Below are 19,670 nucleotides of genomic sequence, written 5' to 3' on the forward strand. Positions count from 1 at the left end.
GGTGAGAGAGGAAGCTGTTACTTTGAAGGACAACATGCAGGGGATGTTGATAAAGGAGGAGATTGAAATTACGAATTGCAGCAAGGAGCGACACGCCGTTCTCGAGGAATACAGGTTCGAACAAGGATTTGATTTTCTCTTTTTCTTAAAATTTAAATTTGAGGGAATGTTAGAGAATAAAATTGAACGAAAGCGTATTATAAGGGAGCGCGTGTTGGAGCGAAAGATGGAGCTCGAGCGTTTGGAGAAGATGATATTCCAATCGCGTCCACGGGACGATTTCGACTGCTCGCGTGGGAGAGGCCAAGGCGCGGAGGACGCGAGCAAGGACGAAGTGGCGCGGTTGGAGGAGACGTTCGCCAAACTTCGCGGGGCGACCGGAGTGTCCAGAACCGAGGACGTTCTGAACCGGTTTCTGGGTCAGCGGGCGACCAAGGATAATCTGCAGAAAATGCGGGTGGCCACGGAGCGGGAGAAAACGGAGTTGGAAAAGCAGAGGCAACGGCTCGTGGACGAGATGGAAACGAGAAAATTCTCGGAGGCGAGGAACGCGGAACAGTGAGTTTCCATCCTTCATCGTCGCGCGTTGTTCTCGATATCTCACGTTTCGTCCCGGCGATTCGCTCAGAAACGCGGAAGAGATGGAAAAACTGAATCGTCAGATCGGCGAGCAACGATCGCGCCAATTAAAGGCAGATACCGAGAAACGAAGAGTGGAAGATCTGGTGCAAGAAATAGCCACGACGTTATGGAATGTGTGGAATAAATTTCGTGTGAGTAATTTTCTCTCATTCATTCGTTTTCGATTCTTTTAAAATTTAAAATTATATTGGGTTGGCAACTAAGTAATTGCGGATTTTTTTTAGAAAATCAAAGACAATTTTTTCATGGAACTAAATAACTTTATTCTAATGTAATGTGTTGCCCAATTTTGATCAATGACCTTTTGCCATCTTTCAGCCAGCATCATAATCCCACGTTCATAAAACTTGTGGTTTTTATTAGCAAAAAACTGAATCAGGTACGATTTGATATCATCATCGTTATTGAAATTGTTACTATTCAAGGAGTTTTGTAAAGATCGAAACAAAAAGTAATCGGATGGTGCAAGGTCAGGACTATATGGTGGATGTGGCGAAACATCCCAACCAAGCTCCAATAATTTTTGCCGAGTGACCAAAGATGTGCGTGGCCTTGCATCGTCACGATGGAATACAACACCTTTTCGATTTGTCAATTCGGGCCGCTTTTCTTCAACCGCATTGTTTAATTTCGTTAGTTGTTCGATGTAGACAACAGAATTGATCGTTCGATTGGGTGGTAAGAGTTCAAAATAGACAATTCCTTCGTAATCCCACCAAACTGATAACAAAACCTTCTTTCGACGAATACCAGCTTTTGATGTTGTTCGAGCTGGTTCACGTAGCCTGCTCCACCATCTTTTCCGCTTGATATTGTTGCAAACAACCCATTTTTCATCGCCAGTTATCGGTCGTTTTAAAAATGGATCATTTTCATTACGTTTCTTTAGCAAATCGCAGCTGTTAACGCGTTGCGTTAAATGCTTTTCTTTCAGTTCGCGAGGAACCCATGTATCGAGTTTTTGAACATAGCCAAGTTGTTTTAAGTGGTTTTCAATGCATGTATGTGAAGCTTCTCTGCAATCTCACGAGTTGTACTGTAACGATCCGAATCGATTATTGCTTTGATTAGGTCGTCATCAACTTCAACTGAAATCCGCAATTACTTAGTTGCCAACCCAATATATATATCACTCGGTAATTTCTTTTTAATCACGGATTTTATACATTGTTTCTTAAGTAGGAAAAGTTGGAAGGAATAAATGGATAATAATCTTCTGTGACTGATCGACCATCAAACGATTACCCTTCCATCGCAACGAAAGATTTTCGATTAACGCTAGTGTTTCAGTTCTTTGAACCAAACGCATGTCTCGATGGATTAACACTTCGGGAAGATGAAATCCCATTGGGAGGAACCAAATGTCGATGTCGAAATGGTCGATGGAAATATCGTGTAAATTCCTAATTAAATTAGTAGAAGCCAGCCTTGGATGACGGTTACAGCAATGGAACCGCTTCGGGTTTCCATACGTATTTATTATTGTCTTTGGAGATTTAACACCCCTGGACATGGCGCGTCGTTGACCAATGAACTTTCTTCAACAATTCCTGCCTGTAATTCTCACCTTAAGAACTCGCTGTCCTAAGCATTAACACCTTTGAACCTGATCGAAAGTAAACACTTCGGTAGCACGTCGAACCACGAGAAAATCAATTATTGATTCAATCGATCCCTAGAATTTGTACGTGCCGCCCTTACACGTTAACTTGTCCAGCAATCCTCTCTATACGTCTTCTCTTTCACTCTTTCAGCTCTATTGAGTGAGCTGACAAACATTCGAAAAGAAATTCTAACGTTTAAGGAGGAAGAAAAAAAAAAGAAAAAAGAAAGAAATACGAATTTCAAATGTTCACGAAATATACTTTCTGGGAAATCAATTTAAATAAAAATTATATCTTTAGAAATTTAAAAAAAAATTTCGAAATTTGAAGGTTTTTATTTTTTGTAAAATAAAATGATAGATATTTTGGCGAAAAAAAGAAAAAAGATAATAATTATATTTAATGAGTAATTAATAGATGTAATAATATTTTTCAGGATATAATAGATACAGTGCCTGAAGAATCAAAGAAAATTCAAAATCCTCTGCAACTTATAGATTTAATAAATGAAAAAGCAACTAGTATTATTGAATCTTTAGGAGGACCGGATAAGTATTTGGAAATATTGGATGAAATATCGGTTGATAAGGTAAATTTTAAAAAAAATTAATATTTTTATCATTTGTTACGTAGAATAGTTTGTGAGTATAATTGTTAAACGATGAAAAATATGAAATATAAAGTGTAATATATATATCTTTATAAATTGAAAAATTTTATTGATAAAATTCTTCAATTGAAAATCTTATGTGTTATTTTCTATACTTGTTATTTTATATTTAAAAAAATTATTTTATAATCATTTTGATTTTTTATTATCTAGTTGGAAACAATTTCGATTACAACTACTTCGGTAGAAGGAAAAGCAACGCGTGCAAACGAAGGACCACTTTTTCCACGATTCCCATCTTCAACAACTCCGGCGACATTGCTTTCCGAAGATGAAGAAGATGTACCAACTAGAAATAATCTTAAAAAACAGGCACAACAATTGGTCGATATTAAAAGTCGTCGAAAAGGATTTACATTTAAAAGATAAATTTTCTTACAATAAATTAATCTCATTTTATACAAATAATTTTTTCCTCCATATATATATATATATAATATTAGATTGGAAAGAAATTATTCAAACTTTATAATATATTACTAAGCATTTTATTTAGAATGAGTAAACATATCAACTCAGCATATAAGTATCTAAGTTTTATTTGCTGATAAAGTAAATTATTGCATTGCTGAGACATCTACTGCATACTTTAGATTAGGAATTGTATACAACCTCGTCTGTGGTCACGTGCCGAAAGTAAGTATAGACAAATAGAACAAATAGTGAACAAAGTGAAAAAAAGATAGGGTTAAAGTAAAAATTGAGGAATCAACGCCATCTCTGGAATATCGCAAACGAAACAAATATAGATAAAGAACAGAAATAGTAAATGAAAGATAGAAATAGTTTGAGAATTGATTATCAGCACCATCTTTTGAGTAATAAAAATATTTCAGGATAAAGTAGAGTAAAAAGTAAAAATCATTCAAAAGATGTCGCTAATCCTCAATTTTTATTCCATTTTATTAAAATTCTAAAAACATAAGAAATAAAAATGTATTGATATATAATAAAAATTTGTTTTGTATCTTTTCATTGATCTTATTTTTTAGAAAAATATATTTGGTATTTAAGAGATTGAATCGAATTTAATTCTTATCTTATCTATTTATTTCTTAATATTTCTTAATATTTGTTCTCATTTATAACAGTTTCATCTGTGGCAGAAGAGATGGCGCTGGTTTTCTAATTCTTAACTTATTTTTCTTCTACCATTTGCTCTTCTTGTCTATATTTTCTTTATAAAAATTATATATTTGAAAAAACAACTTCAATATTTGACTTTATTATCTTTACTCTAATCAAATTTTGTGATTGAATTGAATTCTTATATAGATTGTATATTTTATTTAAAAGATCATACTAAACATTTTGATTTTCTGCACAATCGGTATTTCAGAACGGGGAACATAAAATTGAAAATATAAGTCTATTCTCTATATCGTTTGTATACATAGTACTATATGCATTATATGTTAATGTATATAATATAGAAATAGAAATTTCTATTTCTAATAAATGCAAAAAAATGGGGCAAAAACGTAAGAATCGAAAAGAAGATTTTGAATATGATCCAGCTCCGAAACATCTTCATATCGCTCATATTAAAAATCAAGAGAAACGTTTAATTGTTATATTAGAAAAAGCTCAATTAGAATCCGTTAAGGTAAGGTTATGTTTTATACAACTTCTAAAATAAATTTTCAGTTTTAATTAAAAAGTATATTTTATTAAATGCTTTCATTATATGTAATTATCATAATATATATATATATATATATATATATATATATATATATATAATAAATCATAATTTCATTATATGTAAACAGTAAAAAGTTTTATTAAAATTTTAAGTTTATTTAGGTTGGAAATAGTTTTGAATTATTAAATTGTGATGATCACATTAATATATTAAAAAAAAATAATAAAGATCCTGGCACATGTCGACCAGATATTGCTCATCAATGTCTACTAATGTTAATGGATAGTCCATTAAATAGAGCTGGACTATTACAAGTTTATATACATACAGAAAAAAATGTATTAATAGAAATAAATCCACAAACCAGGATACCAAGAACATTTAAACGTTTTGCTGGCCTTATGGGTAAAAATTACAAATTAACAAATTTTTTAAATTTTTAAAATTTAATTTTTCTTATATTTTGCAGTACAATTATTACATAAATTTAATGTTCGTGCATCTGATGGTCCAATGAAATTGTTAAAAGTAATTAAAAATCCAATTACTGATCATTTACCTGTTGGGTGTCGTAAAATTGCAATGTCATTTAATGCAAATAAAATACAAAATCCACGAGAATTAGTTCCTCCTGATGAACCAATTGCTATTATAGTAGGTGCAATGGCACATGGACAGGTATATTATATAAATCAATATATATATTTTATTTCATATAAATGTCAATTAAAATTACAGGTAAAACCAGATTATATAGAAGATACTATATCTATAAGTAATTATCCTTTATCTGGTGCTTTAACATGTAGTAAATTATGCACAGCATTCGAAGAAGTGTGGAAAATAATATAATATCAAGTAATATTACTTATGAATAATTTAATTTTGAAGATTTTTCATTATTTTCTGTATTATATGTAATTTTTATTTCATTATGATTAAAAATAAAAAGAAAAAAAAATTATATAGAAATATAAATAAAAATATTTTATAAATTTTATAAAATTGTGTTATATTGATTAATGACTTTAATTATTATATAGAATATTATATCATATAATATATACACCCTATACATATATATATATATACCATATAATTAATAATTATATAGTCAAGATACTATAAATACAATGTAATTCTTTTATATTTATATATTTATTCGTTTATGAACAAGAAAAATAAACATCATATAGTGTTGCGCAATTTTCAATGGAAAATCCTAAAGAGAATGACTCATCAATATTGGTTTTTAAACGATTGGTTCATCTAAAAAGTATACAAAAGTACACCAATCGCTATTTAGAACGCGATAGAGTTGATGTTGACCGGAAGGATGCTAACGTGTGCATTGACATCAGGTCCTAAATATCTAGTTTCTTTTTTGACTTTCGTATTTCATTACGTCATCAAAACCAAAATGGTCGTTAATCTTAAGCATTTGAGACACTCCATTATCTTTATATAATTTGTTTTTTAAAGATTGTAGTATGTTGTCTTTTTAATATTGAAAATACTCTTTCTGTGATTTAATGCTTCTATTCGAAGTGATACGTGATAGTAATTTAAATTATAGAAAAGTGACAATAGTTCATTCAAGAGACGCCATTTTATGGTTTGGTGCCATTGTCGTTTGTGTCAATGCATATAGTAACAAGTTTTTACAGATTCTGATTCAAATATTTAGAAATTTTTTATTTTGTCTTTACAATTATTTAAGCAGTGATATGTGATAAATTGTATAATTATTCAATTGACTACCGTAGTCAATGTCACGAGTTTCTGGACATTGAAATGTTAATATTTATGTCATTGATAGAACTCTATGTTTAAAAATTATTTATTTAATGTGTTATTTATTTAATGTGTTATTTATTTAATGTGTTATTTAATGTGTTGACAAAATTTAATTGCTTAAAAGTTAAGATTGTATTTCATTCGAAATATTATGTTAAGATCAATTTTTCATATCTCGCCATTTTGGATGTGTAACGGAACTTTGTACGGTGATAAAGACGTACACATTATAAAAAATATTTTTTAAATCATGAGAAATTTATTACATGCTAATTATGTTTTTAATTTTTTCATTATTTATAATATTATTTTAATTATTCAAGACATTGTATCATAAAGAGAACATAGTTATAGATTTTGTGAGTATCCCAAAATGCATTGCAGTAGTTACAGAATCGTGGAATTGGACCGACTTGCGCGATACTTAATAAATTTTAACGTTATATTTCAAATAAGAAAATTACTTATTATTTATAATATTAAAATTTATTTTGTTTTCTACTATTGTTACTTATTAACTTTTATATTTATAGATCATTATTTCAATGATATAAAAATGCATTATGGGTGAACATGGAACGATGGAAATTAACCATTAATTTTTGGATTGATTAATAAACTGTAATTTTAATTTGAAAATAAAGATGTTGAATTGTTATATGTATGTATCCCTGAAATCCTAATTCTTGCTATTTTATTAATATATAATAATAATTAATAAATTTAATATATATATATATATTATTAATATATACATATTATATATATATATATATATATATATATATATATATATATATATATTTTAAATTTCTTCGATTATATTGAAATAAATTTATGATGCGATTTAATATGCCATTTTATATATAAAAAATATAAATTTCAAATATACAATTATAAGAATACTTACCAATAATATATATATTGAAAAGAAATATTTTTTAAATAAAAAGCTAGACTGAAAAATATTTTTAAATTGTTAATAAATAATTTTGAAATTGGCGCGTTATTATTCGTGTTAGTTCGGTAAAACTCGGAATGGTAGAATAGTGAGGGGAATGGACAGACAGGTCGTATTCGAGGAACAGCGGAACAGGACCATTCTGTACGTCGCGGAAGAATGCGTAGCCATTGTTGGTGCTGCGATCGTTAGTTTCTAGATCCGAGATCGTCATGGGTACGGAAAGCCATCTAATTGTACGAGACTCCAGGAAAATGTCGGTGGAGCTCGGTACGGGGCACTGATACGATATTAGTGCGAGAGATCGACGTCCGCATTCGTAAGTGTGGAACTATAGTTGGTCGGGCCGCGTCCGCGTTCGTCGCGTATGCGAACCGAGCGCTCGCGCTCGCACGAGTGAGAGTGAGTGAGTGATACGGTGGGGCACACTCGGCGGCGGCCATAACACCGACCAACCAAACTAGCAAGCAGGGAGAAAGCGTAGTGCGAGTGTCCAAGACGTAGTGGTAGTGTTTTTCGATAGAATTCCTGTGAAAAGTGGACTTCCATTGATCAGGTAAGTGATTACAAGTAATTTTGAAGTTTCTGGGTCCGTTGATGATAAGTATAGCGCGTGGTGTATGCCGTGGTGATGCGTAAGTGGCGGCTGTAGCGGCGGGCCCTTGAGAGCTTTCTTTCTCGAGCGGCCATACCGCCATGTTGAAACCTACGCCAAATCGAGTGATCGAAAAGGCGGCTCGGGTATTCCGCGCGCGCCAGAATTGTCCGATGTGAGAAACGTTAAGATATCTGCGTCAGTCGAGCGCTCGGCTAGATTCTCACACGGCGGCTTGCTCGTGTTTGTTGTGCGTCGGCTGGGTGCATCGGCTGGGCGCGGGTCTGCTACCCTTCCCCTCGTCATCCTCTCCTACTTGTCCTCCTCCTCTTTCCACTCCCGCATCCATCGCGTTTATTTTTCTCCCATCGTCTCTCGCGGATCTCATCTTTCTTCTTTCTTACTTTAACGACTTTTAACCACCAAGCACCTGTTCGCCCCGCGAACTCTTTATCTCTGCCCTTGATACTCGGATTTCTACGAGTAGAACGTCTTCGCGGCATGGATTGTTCTGGCAATGCTCGTCTTCACCACGGTAGAAGCTTTTGCTTCCCATGGTTGAAATCTTATGGTCGTTCGCGAGATCGTTTTTTTCTTATGCATTGTCAATTTTGTATTTTAATAGTCAGCTCACTTTCTATACTAGTGTACCAGTTATTTGTGCTACTTTTATCAAACTTTCCATTTTGGCTTATACTGGTTTCGAACAACAGGGTATGCACATTGATTCTTGTATACATTTGTAGATATCACTGTATGTCAGAAGTATTACACTTTGGACATGCTATTCCTGATTGATATTTTCTTTCTTAAAATTGTTGCATTCATATATCTTATTTACATATATCTTCTTGATATTTCTTAACTTCGTCGTATGAAGCTCTTTGCTGTTTTGTCATTTAACTTTATATTTTAAAATTCTCATAAAAAAAGTAAAACTATTAAAAAGTTGTAAATTGTCACATTATCTATATTATTTCTAATAAAATATAGAAGAATAGATTTAAGGGAGACTTAACTATGTTTATTTGCTTTTTGCATCATGTTTATTAGATTATTATATGTTGTTTACATTAAAATAATAATAGTAATATGTAAAATAGTTTAGTGTTATATAAAAGACTAAAAAGATTGTAATTATACATATGTATATATATATGTATGTATACATATATATATATATATATTTTTTATAATTAATTTTGAAACATTTAGTTCTTTGTTTATTTTGGTTAAAAAGAACATTTTTCACAAGTATCTGGATATTAATAAATACATACTATTTAATTTGATACATGCATTCTGTCTTATTGTTCTTTCATAAATTATATAGTTTTCAGTTACAAAATTTTCATAAACAATGATAAATGATAAACAAGAAAGGTGTAAAAGAGCAATTTGAACGTATTTCAACATAGTAGCAAAGATATATTATTAATCTATGTATAGTAAAATGAAAAAAATATTTATACAGCATGTATCTTATACATTCAGTTTTGCATGATATGTTAAATAATTTACTGATAAATATATAAAATTTGCAAATATATCAATGTTTAACTTGCTCTAAAGTGATAAAACAATTTGGGGTTGTTACAATACGGGGTCCTGTTGTTATGTTATCCAGATGTTGCTAATGTCGCGAGTCTTGGCTGGAGGTACGGAGTCTCACAGCAGTGTACAGGGCTGACATTCAAAGTACTACCATTTGGTAGGCTTGAGTAGTGTTATGCCTCCACGGCACCAATCTCCCTGGTTGCAGCGCAATCATCTTGGCAAGCAATTAGTGAGCTACCATGCTCAATTCAGAATATATCCTTGCCATCTCAATTGTTGATGAAGCCTCATAGCGTCAAGCATCAACGTAAGGCAGTTACCTGCTGCATAGCATTTATGTACCATATATGTCGGAAAGGTAGGTGAAGCTCATTACCGTGGACTTGATGAGCCTTATATTATAAAATACACCTAGTTATTTCATGAAATGTGAAGTTTGATTGTATCAGTTGGAGTTTGACATCTCTCTCGTATAATGACTCCTGCAATTTCGAGAGAAGGCAATAAAAATGGTTACTGATCTAAGAAAACATTGAAAAGCGTGGTATTTTGTGACTTTATGTTACAATAATAAAATAAAATAGGTTACAAGTGAGTTTTAAAAATCAAAATATTGTAAGCCCACAATATGATCTAAAATTGATGCTGAATATTTTAAATCTTTGTTTTATGTTTGTTTATGAAAATTATTTACACATTTGTTTTTTTTTGTTACAGAAACGAAGCCAAGATGCAGCAGGTGGACACTATCTCGCAAAATAATTCGGTAAGTTATAAATTATTATTTCATGTTATATCAATTTAAAATGCAGCTTGCTTATTAATCTACTAATGCTATACAAAAAGCTGTATTCAGTTATATATACTTCCTTTATGTGATTATAATCAACATAATGTGTAATAACAATATATAGAATTATATTATTTTATTCTTTATGATTTTTATCTCTTTTAAAAAGAAATAAAAAATATAATAAATATTGTAAAGAAAATAAATAGATTTTATTTCATTGTATTTAATATCAAATACATATTATATCCATGTTTTTTTTTATTATCAATATTTATTTAAGTGTTTTATATTAGAGATTTTATTAATATTCATATAAAATATTTTTAAATCTTGAAATTATATAAAAAGACAAATAGAAATTATAATTATATTGAAATTTAAATTCAATATGCTTTTTCAACTAGATATTTAATTTTGTAATTAGTAATCATTTTCCTAATTTATATCCATTTTCTAATTTATATCTGCTATTTACTTTTAAATACATTATTCAAAAAAAAACCAAAGTTAAGATTGTATTATTGTGTATGTCCTTATTCCTAGCATTATGTTGAGCATAAATTTTCTTTATGTAATGAAATTGAGCGCTGTTTGATTGAATGGTATGTATGAATTACAGTTAGATGTGGAGGAGCGAGAAAGGCTGTGTAATATACCGAAGGTGAGATTCCTTGTTGACTAGGATATATATGGTTAAAATATGAAATGGCAACTCCAAATATCAAGAGTAATTTGTATTTTTGCTTCTATAGATTTTAATTAAATAAATAATAAGTTATACATAAAAAATAAGAAAAATTAAGAAATAAAGAATATAAAATTATTAAATAAATTAATTTTTGTACATTTTTATATATTACTTATGAAGCAAAATACTTTTTACTAATATATTTAAGTTTCATTTGATATAAAATATTCAATATGTGAATTTTTAAAGCTTGCAAGTCATTTCATACAAAATATAATTTGGATATATTTTTATATATTTTATTTATATATATATTTATATATATATAGCATTATTATGGCATTTTTTTTTTATAGAAAAGAAAATTTAATTTTTTATTTTACTTTATTTTTTGTTTTTTTCTTTTTCTTTTTTTTGTTTTTTTTTGTTTTTTTGTTTTTTTTGTTTTTTTTTGTTTTTTTTTGTTTTTCAATATATCTTAAATGCATGATTGTATGAAATGACTTAGAGTTGCCATTATTTTTCAGTTGGAAATATTTTTGTAACACATATATTTTTATTATATACTCAATTAGAGGTCTATTAAAAGAAATTCTAAATTGCTTGCCTGTGGTTATGGAATTTAAATATTTAGCAGCCTAATTCGCTCGTTGCATGAATGGGTTCATCTACTTTTATGATGCATGAATCTTGTTAATGTTCCTAAATTTTATATGTATGAAATTTTAGATAATAAATCGATAAAATTATTTTAATTTATTATATATTAAATATATTCTAGTAGAATTTTATTTTAAAAAAAAATATTTCTTTAAAATATTTTGATAATCTTTTTTATTTATAACAATAAATGTTAATCAAATTTTAATAAAATTGAAGCATGAGCTATATAATAACATTATTTCTAATTCCAGTTAATTTACATTAAATTGATATGAGAAAGTAATCGTAGTTTATATTTGCTTTGCAAAAGACTTTTATTTTTATGGAATTAATGTTATATTTAAAATAGTAGTCATAGAACTAACTAATGAAATAAATCTACATCAATAAAAAATATATCTATAAATGTAAATTGGAAAATACAGACAAGTGCACCTGGTAAGACATCGACTACACCAGCAACTCCTGCAAAGGAGCCACTACCACGTGATGAACCACCCGTGGAACCGGTGAATGGTGTAGTCCAACCACCTGTTGTGCCTCCACCTAATCGTCCAGGGCGTGTAACCAATCAACTACAATTTCTTCAAAAAGGTGTACTCAAACCAGTATGGAAGCATCAATTTGCGTGGCCTTTTCAACAACCTGTAGATGCCAAAAAACTCAATTTGCCAGTATGTAGATATTATTTAATATATCTTTTTTATTATATAAATATTAAAAAATGTAAAATCATAAAAATAAATATTTTAAAAATTGATTTTATATTTATAAATTCAATAGGATTATCACAAAATTATAAAGCAACCAATGGATTTGGGTACAATCAAAAAACGGTTAGAAAATACATATTATTGGAGTGGAAAAGAATGTATTCAAGACTTCAATACCATGTTCACAAATTGTTATGTTTACAACAAACCTGGAGAAGATGTTGTGGTTATGGCACAAGCTCTCGAAAAATTGTTTCTTACCAAGGTAATTATTTTTTTTTAAATTTTTTGATATTGATTGATAATATTTAAAAAATATAATTTATTATATATATATATAATATTATAAATATTAATAAAATCAGGTTGCACAAATGCCAAAAGAAGAAGTGGAGCTCGAACCTCCTGTTCCAAAGGGACCCAAAGGTAAAAAGGCTGGCAAAATTGGAGCACCAGTAGGCGGCGTAGCAGGAGCTGCGGGAGGTACAGGTCGAGGTCGACCTTCTTCTGGTGCAGCTGCAGTTACTTCCAGTGTACCAAATAGCCTAACGCCTTCAGCTACTTCAGCTGGGACAACAGGTGTAATTCCCATGCCTCCTCTTGGCACCCAAGCACCTGCATCTGTACCTGGGAGCACGAATACAACTACTATTGCTCCTCCATCAAGTATGGGAGTTAGTCCCATGGCTACGCATAACTCTTTGCCTCAACAAGTGGTCCCTCCAACTAGTGGTTACCATGCACAACCAGCAATGGATCCACAAGCAGCTTCTGCTGTACCTCCTCCTCCACAAGTTCCCACTGCACCTACGGTAATGCCTCCATCCCAACCAGCAAAACTTAAAAAAGGAGTGAAGAGAAAGGCTGATACTACAACTCCTACTGCAAATTCTTTTGAACCTTTATATAAACTGGATCCTAAAAATGCCAAAATACCTACAAGGCGAGAATCTGGCAGGCAAATAAAAAAGGTAAAATATTATATTTTATTTATTTAATAAGTTATTCGTTATATTCGAGTTTTCTTGAAAATGTTTATGTGTCTTTTTTCATAAAATCTTCATATTGAACGTGCAACCTATTCATAATTTAATCATTTATTTAAACGCAATACTTTATAAAAAAACAATATCTTTTAATTAAATTTTTTTCAATTGTTTCATATACAATAATAAAATTTTAACAAAAAATTACTATCTTAGTTTATATCAATCTAATTATCTTAATAGGTCAAAATATCATGTATATTCAAATATTTTAATTCCTTGCATGTTGTAATCATATCATCCATTAATACATTAACAAAGAGATCATAACATGGCTGTTTCAGCCAACGAGGCAAGCGGAAGACGGCTTAGTGCCATTCCATCAGCCTAATATGCCCCTGATGGGGGCAATGGCCCAACAGGTACATTTATTACTACTCCTTCATGCTCCTTCCTTTCATTTGTGTTGTCTCATCATTTCAAGCGAATTAAATCTTTTGAAAAAAGAAAAGAAAGAAAAAAGAAAATAAATTATAGAAATTTATATTTAAATATTCTGTATAAATTTTTTTTTTATTTATATTATCTCAAATTTTAAGTCATAATATAAATTAAAAATATTTTTATAAAATTTTTTTTTACAATTTATGATGTTTGAAAAATTTATGATATTTATAATTTAATATTTTAATTTTATGTATAATTATATATAATTATTTATATATTATTATTTTACAGCCTCAACACACAACTGGAAAGTCTAAAGAGAAACTTTCAGAAGCTTTGAAGTCTTGTAATGAGATTTTAAAGGAATTATTTTCGAAAAAACATTCGGTAATTAAATATAAATCTTATATAAATAATAAAAAATACTTGATTATTATAATTTTTATAATTTTTATCTTAATTATATATAGGGATATGCATGGCCCTTCTATAAGCCAGTTGATGCTGAACTCTTAGGTCTTCACGATTATCATGACATTATAAAAAAACCAATGGATCTTGGTACTGTAAAGGTACTGATTTTTAAATTAATATTACATTGTATAATATTAAAAAATTATATATTTAATTAACATAATTTTTTTTTTTGCAGACAAAAATGGATAATCGTGAATATAAAACAGCACAAGAATTTGCTAGCGATGTGCGACTCATATTTACTAATTGTTATAAATATAATCCTCCAGATCACGATGTTGTAGCAATGGCTAGAAAACTCCAAGATGTGTTTGAAATGAGGTTTGTTTTTTTATAAATATTAAAATTATAATTTTTATTTATTCTTATCATCTTTTGATTAAATACAATTTTTAATAAATTAGGTACGCAAAAATCCCGGATGAACCAATGGGAAGTATAGTAGTGAAAGGTAGCAGTAGTAGTGCCAGTAGTTCCGGATCCGAAAGTTCTTCTGAAAGTGATGATTCAGATGAAGAACGTACTCAAAAATTAGTTGCTTTACAGCAGGAGGTACATTGTAACCTTTTTCTTCTATACTGATATAATTTTTTTATGAATGTAACATAAAGAAAAATAATCTACCTTATAGCTGAAAGCTATGCAAGAACAAATGAGAAAATTAGTAGAAGAAAGTGGTAAAAAGAAGAGTAAAAAGAAGAAACCGGATAAGACAAAATCAAGGCCAATGGGCAATAAGAGTAGTAGTCTTGTTGCCAGTCATACTGGTGCCATGAAAGAACTAATGAAACCAAGTGGTGGAATTCCAAGTGTCTCTGATAGTGTTGGTGCTAGTATAGCCAGTGTTGCAATGGGAGGTGATTTGAAAATGCCAGGTGGTATGGGTGGTGATCTTCATCATCCAGCAATAGCAGTAGGACCTAATAAAACTCATGCAACAGGAAGTATGAGTCATCATCTGCCAACAGCAGCAAATGCTAAGACAAAAGGAGGAAAAGGACGAGGACCTGGGAAAGCTGCAACAACAAATACTACAAATAAAAGGCCAAAAGCAAATAGTAGATCAGCTGGAACTAAAAAGAAGAATGCTAGTAGTCAACCACCACCAATTACGTTTGATTCTGAAGATGAGGATAATGCTAAACCAATGTCTTATGATGAAAAGAGGCAACTTAGTTTGGATATTAATAAATTACCTGGTAATTAATAATAATTAATAATATAAGAAAATTTATATTTTATACACAAATTTTTTCTCATAATACATTATTTTTTTTTTTTTTTTTTTTTTTTTATTATAGGAGATAAATTAGGACGAGTTGTGCATATAATACAATCTCGAGAGCCTTCATTGAGGGATTCCAATCCAGATGAAATTGAAATTGATTTTGAAACATTAAAACCATCCACATTGAGGGAATTAGAAAGCTATGTCGCTTCATGTCTTAGAAAAAAGCCACGTAAGCTTTGTTTTAAGTTTTATTATTATTTCAAAATTAAATTCTTATTCTTTACAAAAATTTTAAAGTATATTAAATAATTTGAATAAAAATTAATAGAAATGTAAATTTAACTTAAATTTAATAATAATTTAATAATAATAAAAAACTTATAGTTAATAGAATCTATAGATGTATTCATAAATATTAATATCTTATTAAGATTTTAAAAATATTTGATTATAACATTTAATGCAAATGAAAATAATGACTCTTAAATATAATGTCTCTATAGTTTCTATTTAAATTATTACTATTATTAAAAATATTCGTAATATATTACATATATTTTACATATATTTTTAATATATTCGATATTTCTTTATTTTTTATAGATAAAAAAGTTAGTGGTAAATCTAAAGATGAACAAATGGCAGAGAAAAAACAGGAACTCGAGAAGAGGTTACAAGATGTTACAGGGCAATTAGGCAATGTTAAGAAAACCGCTAAAAAAGGTACTTTGATTTTTTTGTACTGCATTTTTACTTATTAATATAAATAATATTATAATTGAATGTGATTATAAATTTATTTTTTAAAATTATTTTTAAATTTATTTTACAGAAGACAGTAGTAAATCAGTCGATGTAGTTGGGACAGGAGGAGCTAGTGGGCCTTCACGATTGTCAGCGTCAAGCAGTAGTAGCAGTGATAGTGATTCCAGCAGTAGTTCACTTTCTTCGAGCTCCAGTGATTCAAGCGACAGTGAAGCAGGTTAGATATAAACCTCATGTAACTGTTGCTATTATTAGACCCTTACTTGGGAACAATAAACTACTTATAAATGAGTAGTTTTCATTGAAAATATATAAACTAATTTTTCTGTGAGATTTGAAATTATAGGATTATTTGCGATTGTTTATTTGGGGAATGAAAATTTTTAGTCCAAATATTTCACAACATTCATTATCTAGTAATTTATTCGATAGAGCACAGATTTCTATTCACATTTATGCTCAGAGATATTACAAAGACAATATACTTATAAATTTTTAGCAAGCACTTAATATTCTATATTTTTCGTTCCTTTAATATCTTAATTTCTTGTTTTATTATAACAAGATAGTTAAACTGTACTTCTATTGTATATATATATAAAGTTGTATATTTCTTCATTTCTAAAATAAGAGTATTTGTTTAAATGAGTGAAAAAAAATTTATAATTTTAAATGAAATATAAAAATCATAGACATGAATCTCTTAATTATTTCAAACAAAATTATTCACCATTTCATGTGGGTACTTGCTACATGTTAATAAAAAGTATATTAATTTTTTCTTTTTGTTCATTTTTATAGAGAAAAATGTTATTATTTCTGCATGTTTTTTTTTTTTTTATGTATATCTTTTTGGTTCCTATAAAATTATTTTATCTTTCATTTTAATATCAATGGTATTTTCTAAATGTATGCAAATATATATAAAAAGAATTTGAGTGCAACATTATATATTTATATAAGATATAGTATATTAGATATTTTATTTTAAAAGATATGTGATTAAATAAAAGACATAATGTTAATGCAGTGTTTTTTAATTATTAATTATCAATTTCATATAAAAAAAGAAAAGAATATTTAAAAAAAAATTACAAATAATAAAATTATTTTTTCATATAAAAAAATGAAAATAGCATTAATACCCTATGATTTGGTGATAACTAAGAATTTTTTAAAAATGAAATGAACTCTGTGCCTAACTAATTTCGTATTGGCAAATGAAACAATCGAATATGCTGGTGCAACATTATTGATGCAATATGTATAATGAGAAAGTTGCAAAATAGATATAAAAAGATTTTTTAAACGGGGGTTTAATTGCACAAATGCATCGCAAATATCTTCTTAAGCTGCTAAATCTTGCTTATTAATTGTATTTATTAGGACGGCGTTATCGTATAGCTTAAGTGCTGCGTTATATTAATGCAAGTACGAATTTCATGTCAAGTTTCATTATAAGTATATTTATTGTTATTATGAAATTAACAATGAAAACATAATCATAAATTTATTTATATTTATTTACAATTTTTGAAACAAATATATTTTTAAAAAAAATTTTGAATATTAAATTTGAAACTTGACATAATTAAAAATTTTTTATTTAATTTACAAGACAATATGCAATGGTAAAAAAAAGGTGAGCTAGTGGAGTGCAGACTGTGTTTAGAGGATACCATATGCCATGCCAGCTTGTTTCACAAATTATATTATTGATTAAAGATGATTACTTATATTTTCTCTTGCCCTGTCGGTGTTGACAATACATTCTGTTGCTCGAAAGTCAAGTATAGTTTGCTATTCAAGGTCACTGAATTTTTCACTGCAGTCTCGAGTTTAAATATGTAAGGATATGTGTATTTTGAATTGGATCAAAAACTTGGAATGGTAAGGTTGTTCGGTTAGAATTTAAGAAAATTGTATTAAAAGAACACAATAATATATAGCAGGGACTGTAGTGTCAAATGTTAGTACCTTGGAATATACATTGTAGCTTCTCCTGACAATTATATTGCCCTACATAACCCAAGCAACATCATGCAATATATTAACTCTTGCAAATTTAATATTTATTTACATTAATTGATAAGCAGAGCATTACTTGTATCACTGTGTTTTTTAAATCATTAAGTTTGTTTCCTCGCATTGATTCATTCATATCGTATCATTTCTCAAATGATAGTATAATGATATTTAAGAAGCGTCATTATTACATTAAGTGTAAATATGCACTTATTACATGAGTGACGTGAGAACTGTGTTTAGGCTTCTGAACACTATAATTGTTTCCACAGTTTAACTGTGTGAACTTAATAAGTCAATATTTAAGAGAAACAAATTAGGCAATATATTATGATACACACGGGAAACAAATGCAGACAATGTGTATTGGTGGCTGGATTTGCAAATTCTAAGGTTATTACAATCCACAGCTTTCGCGTCAAATAATGATTTTAATTAGATACACTCTCGTGTTAATGTCTCCTCCGCAAACAGTATCAGAATTATACATATTTCTTAAGAAATTCTTATCTAATGTTATCTCATAAAACTGATTCCATTTCTTAAATAGGTTTATTTTGATAAAGCCAAAGAAGTGGTGCTTCCTTTAAAAAGTCAATTAATAAGATTTATCACCTCATAAATATGCTTTGGTATAATAGTATTATTTAGATAAAATGATGAGATTAAAATAAAATCTTAATTCTTCCTTTAAATACATCAATTCAAGTTAGAAGATAATTTGAAAAAAAAAAAAAATAGTAAAACGTGCGGAGAATATGATATGTGATACAATCAACAATTTCCATTTATTTTTTATAAGATTAATGACTTTGAGCATACAAGGTTTATGTTAACATATCAGAAAACGGCAAGGGGAGTGTACAAATTATAATAACACAAACAAAAAAGGTAGATATATTGTTTGTAGTAAATGGAGGGTACTCTGAAGATAATTGTAGAAGAATTAAGAACGAGAGCAAGTAGAAGAAGTGGTCTACAATACAAGGCACCCTAGCCTCCAAACACATTGTTTGCACTCCGCTAAGCTTTGCTAATCGTCGTTTCATTTTTCTATTTACCACTAGTTCTTCATTGATAGCCATTGTCAGTTTTTCATTTTTAAAGTTACTTGAATTAAAATTTAGTGCAGTTTCGTTTTACAATACAAATCAGTATCATTATATCAAACGATTATTTCTATGTAGATTGGTGTGGTTTTACATACCTTGCTAAATACAACAATCATATTTAAAGATAAATTTCATTTTCTTTCAATAATAAATATCCCAAATTTACATAATGTATATTACTCGTTCAGAGGATTCATATTGTAAAAATCTCAAATAATATTAATTTTAACCCGTCCTATTAAAAAACATTTTTAGAAAATCTTTTATACGAGTTCGAATGAAGTTAATTTTAGTGATAT

The 19,670-nt window shown here is 29.1% G+C and overlaps 3 protein-coding genes across 9 annotated transcripts in view; all 3 read left to right on the plus strand.

Moving 5' to 3' along the window:
• The first annotated feature begins 2 nt into the window (after positions 1 to 2).
• LOC113218665 (plectin-like) lies at positions 3 to 3,350 on the plus strand. The gene is made up of 5 exons (XM_026439779.1): positions 3 to 114; positions 205 to 558; positions 629 to 773; positions 2,683 to 2,835; positions 3,070 to 3,350. The coding sequence occupies exons 1-5, from the start codon at positions 35 to 37 to the stop codon at positions 3,283 to 3,285; spliced, it is 948 nt and encodes a 315-aa protein (XP_026295564.1). The 5' UTR covers positions 3 to 34; the 3' UTR covers positions 3,286 to 3,350.
• Positions 3,351 to 4,108: 758 nt separating this feature from the next.
• Positions 4,109 to 5,561, plus strand: LOC409857 (ribosomal RNA small subunit methyltransferase NEP1). Its single transcript, XM_393347.6, has 4 exons — positions 4,109 to 4,522; positions 4,723 to 4,966; positions 5,031 to 5,239; positions 5,300 to 5,561. Exons 1-4 carry the CDS (start codon positions 4,385 to 4,387, stop codon positions 5,411 to 5,413), a joined length of 705 nt encoding a protein of 234 aa, XP_393347.3. The 5' UTR covers positions 4,109 to 4,384; the 3' UTR covers positions 5,414 to 5,561.
• Positions 5,562 to 7,453: 1,892 nt separating this feature from the next.
• Positions 7,454 to 19,670, plus strand: part of LOC551826 (bromodomain-containing protein 2) — a 23,281-nt gene continuing 11,064 nt past the window's right edge. For 2 of the 7 annotated variants that reach the window (XM_016911183.2, XM_006567992.3), the window contains exons 1-16: positions 7,455 to 7,875; positions 9,542 to 9,829; positions 10,189 to 10,237; positions 10,884 to 10,925; positions 12,041 to 12,289; positions 12,399 to 12,593; positions 12,694 to 13,299; positions 13,659 to 13,736; positions 14,053 to 14,148; positions 14,232 to 14,333; positions 14,414 to 14,559; positions 14,643 to 14,790; positions 14,870 to 15,437; positions 15,540 to 15,698; positions 16,073 to 16,192; positions 16,302 to 16,451. In XM_016911183.2, the coding sequence (XP_016766672.2) occupies positions 9,819 to 9,829; positions 10,189 to 10,237; positions 10,884 to 10,925; positions 12,041 to 12,289; positions 12,399 to 12,593; positions 12,694 to 13,299; positions 13,659 to 13,736; positions 14,053 to 14,148; positions 14,232 to 14,333; positions 14,414 to 14,559; positions 14,643 to 14,790; positions 14,870 to 15,437; positions 15,540 to 15,698; positions 16,073 to 16,192; positions 16,302 to 16,451 (2,719 nt within the window). In that variant the 5' untranslated portion in view covers positions 7,455 to 7,875; positions 9,542 to 9,818. Of the gene's footprint in view, positions 7,876 to 8,608; positions 8,629 to 9,541; positions 9,830 to 10,188; positions 10,238 to 10,883; positions 10,926 to 12,040; positions 12,290 to 12,398; positions 12,594 to 12,693; positions 13,300 to 13,658; positions 13,737 to 14,052; positions 14,149 to 14,231; positions 14,334 to 14,413; positions 14,560 to 14,642; positions 14,791 to 14,869; positions 15,438 to 15,539; positions 15,699 to 16,072; positions 16,193 to 16,301; positions 16,452 to 19,670 lie in introns of those variants that run through there. The other 5 variants (XM_016911184.2, XM_006567993.3, XM_006567996.3 and 2 more) reach the window with 5 other exon arrangements.

Source organism: Apis mellifera, linkage group LG3 (genome assembly GCF_003254395.2).
Source record: "Apis mellifera strain DH4 linkage group LG3, Amel_HAv3.1, whole genome shotgun sequence".
Taxonomy (NCBI): domain Eukaryota; kingdom Metazoa; phylum Arthropoda; class Insecta; order Hymenoptera; family Apidae; genus Apis; species Apis mellifera.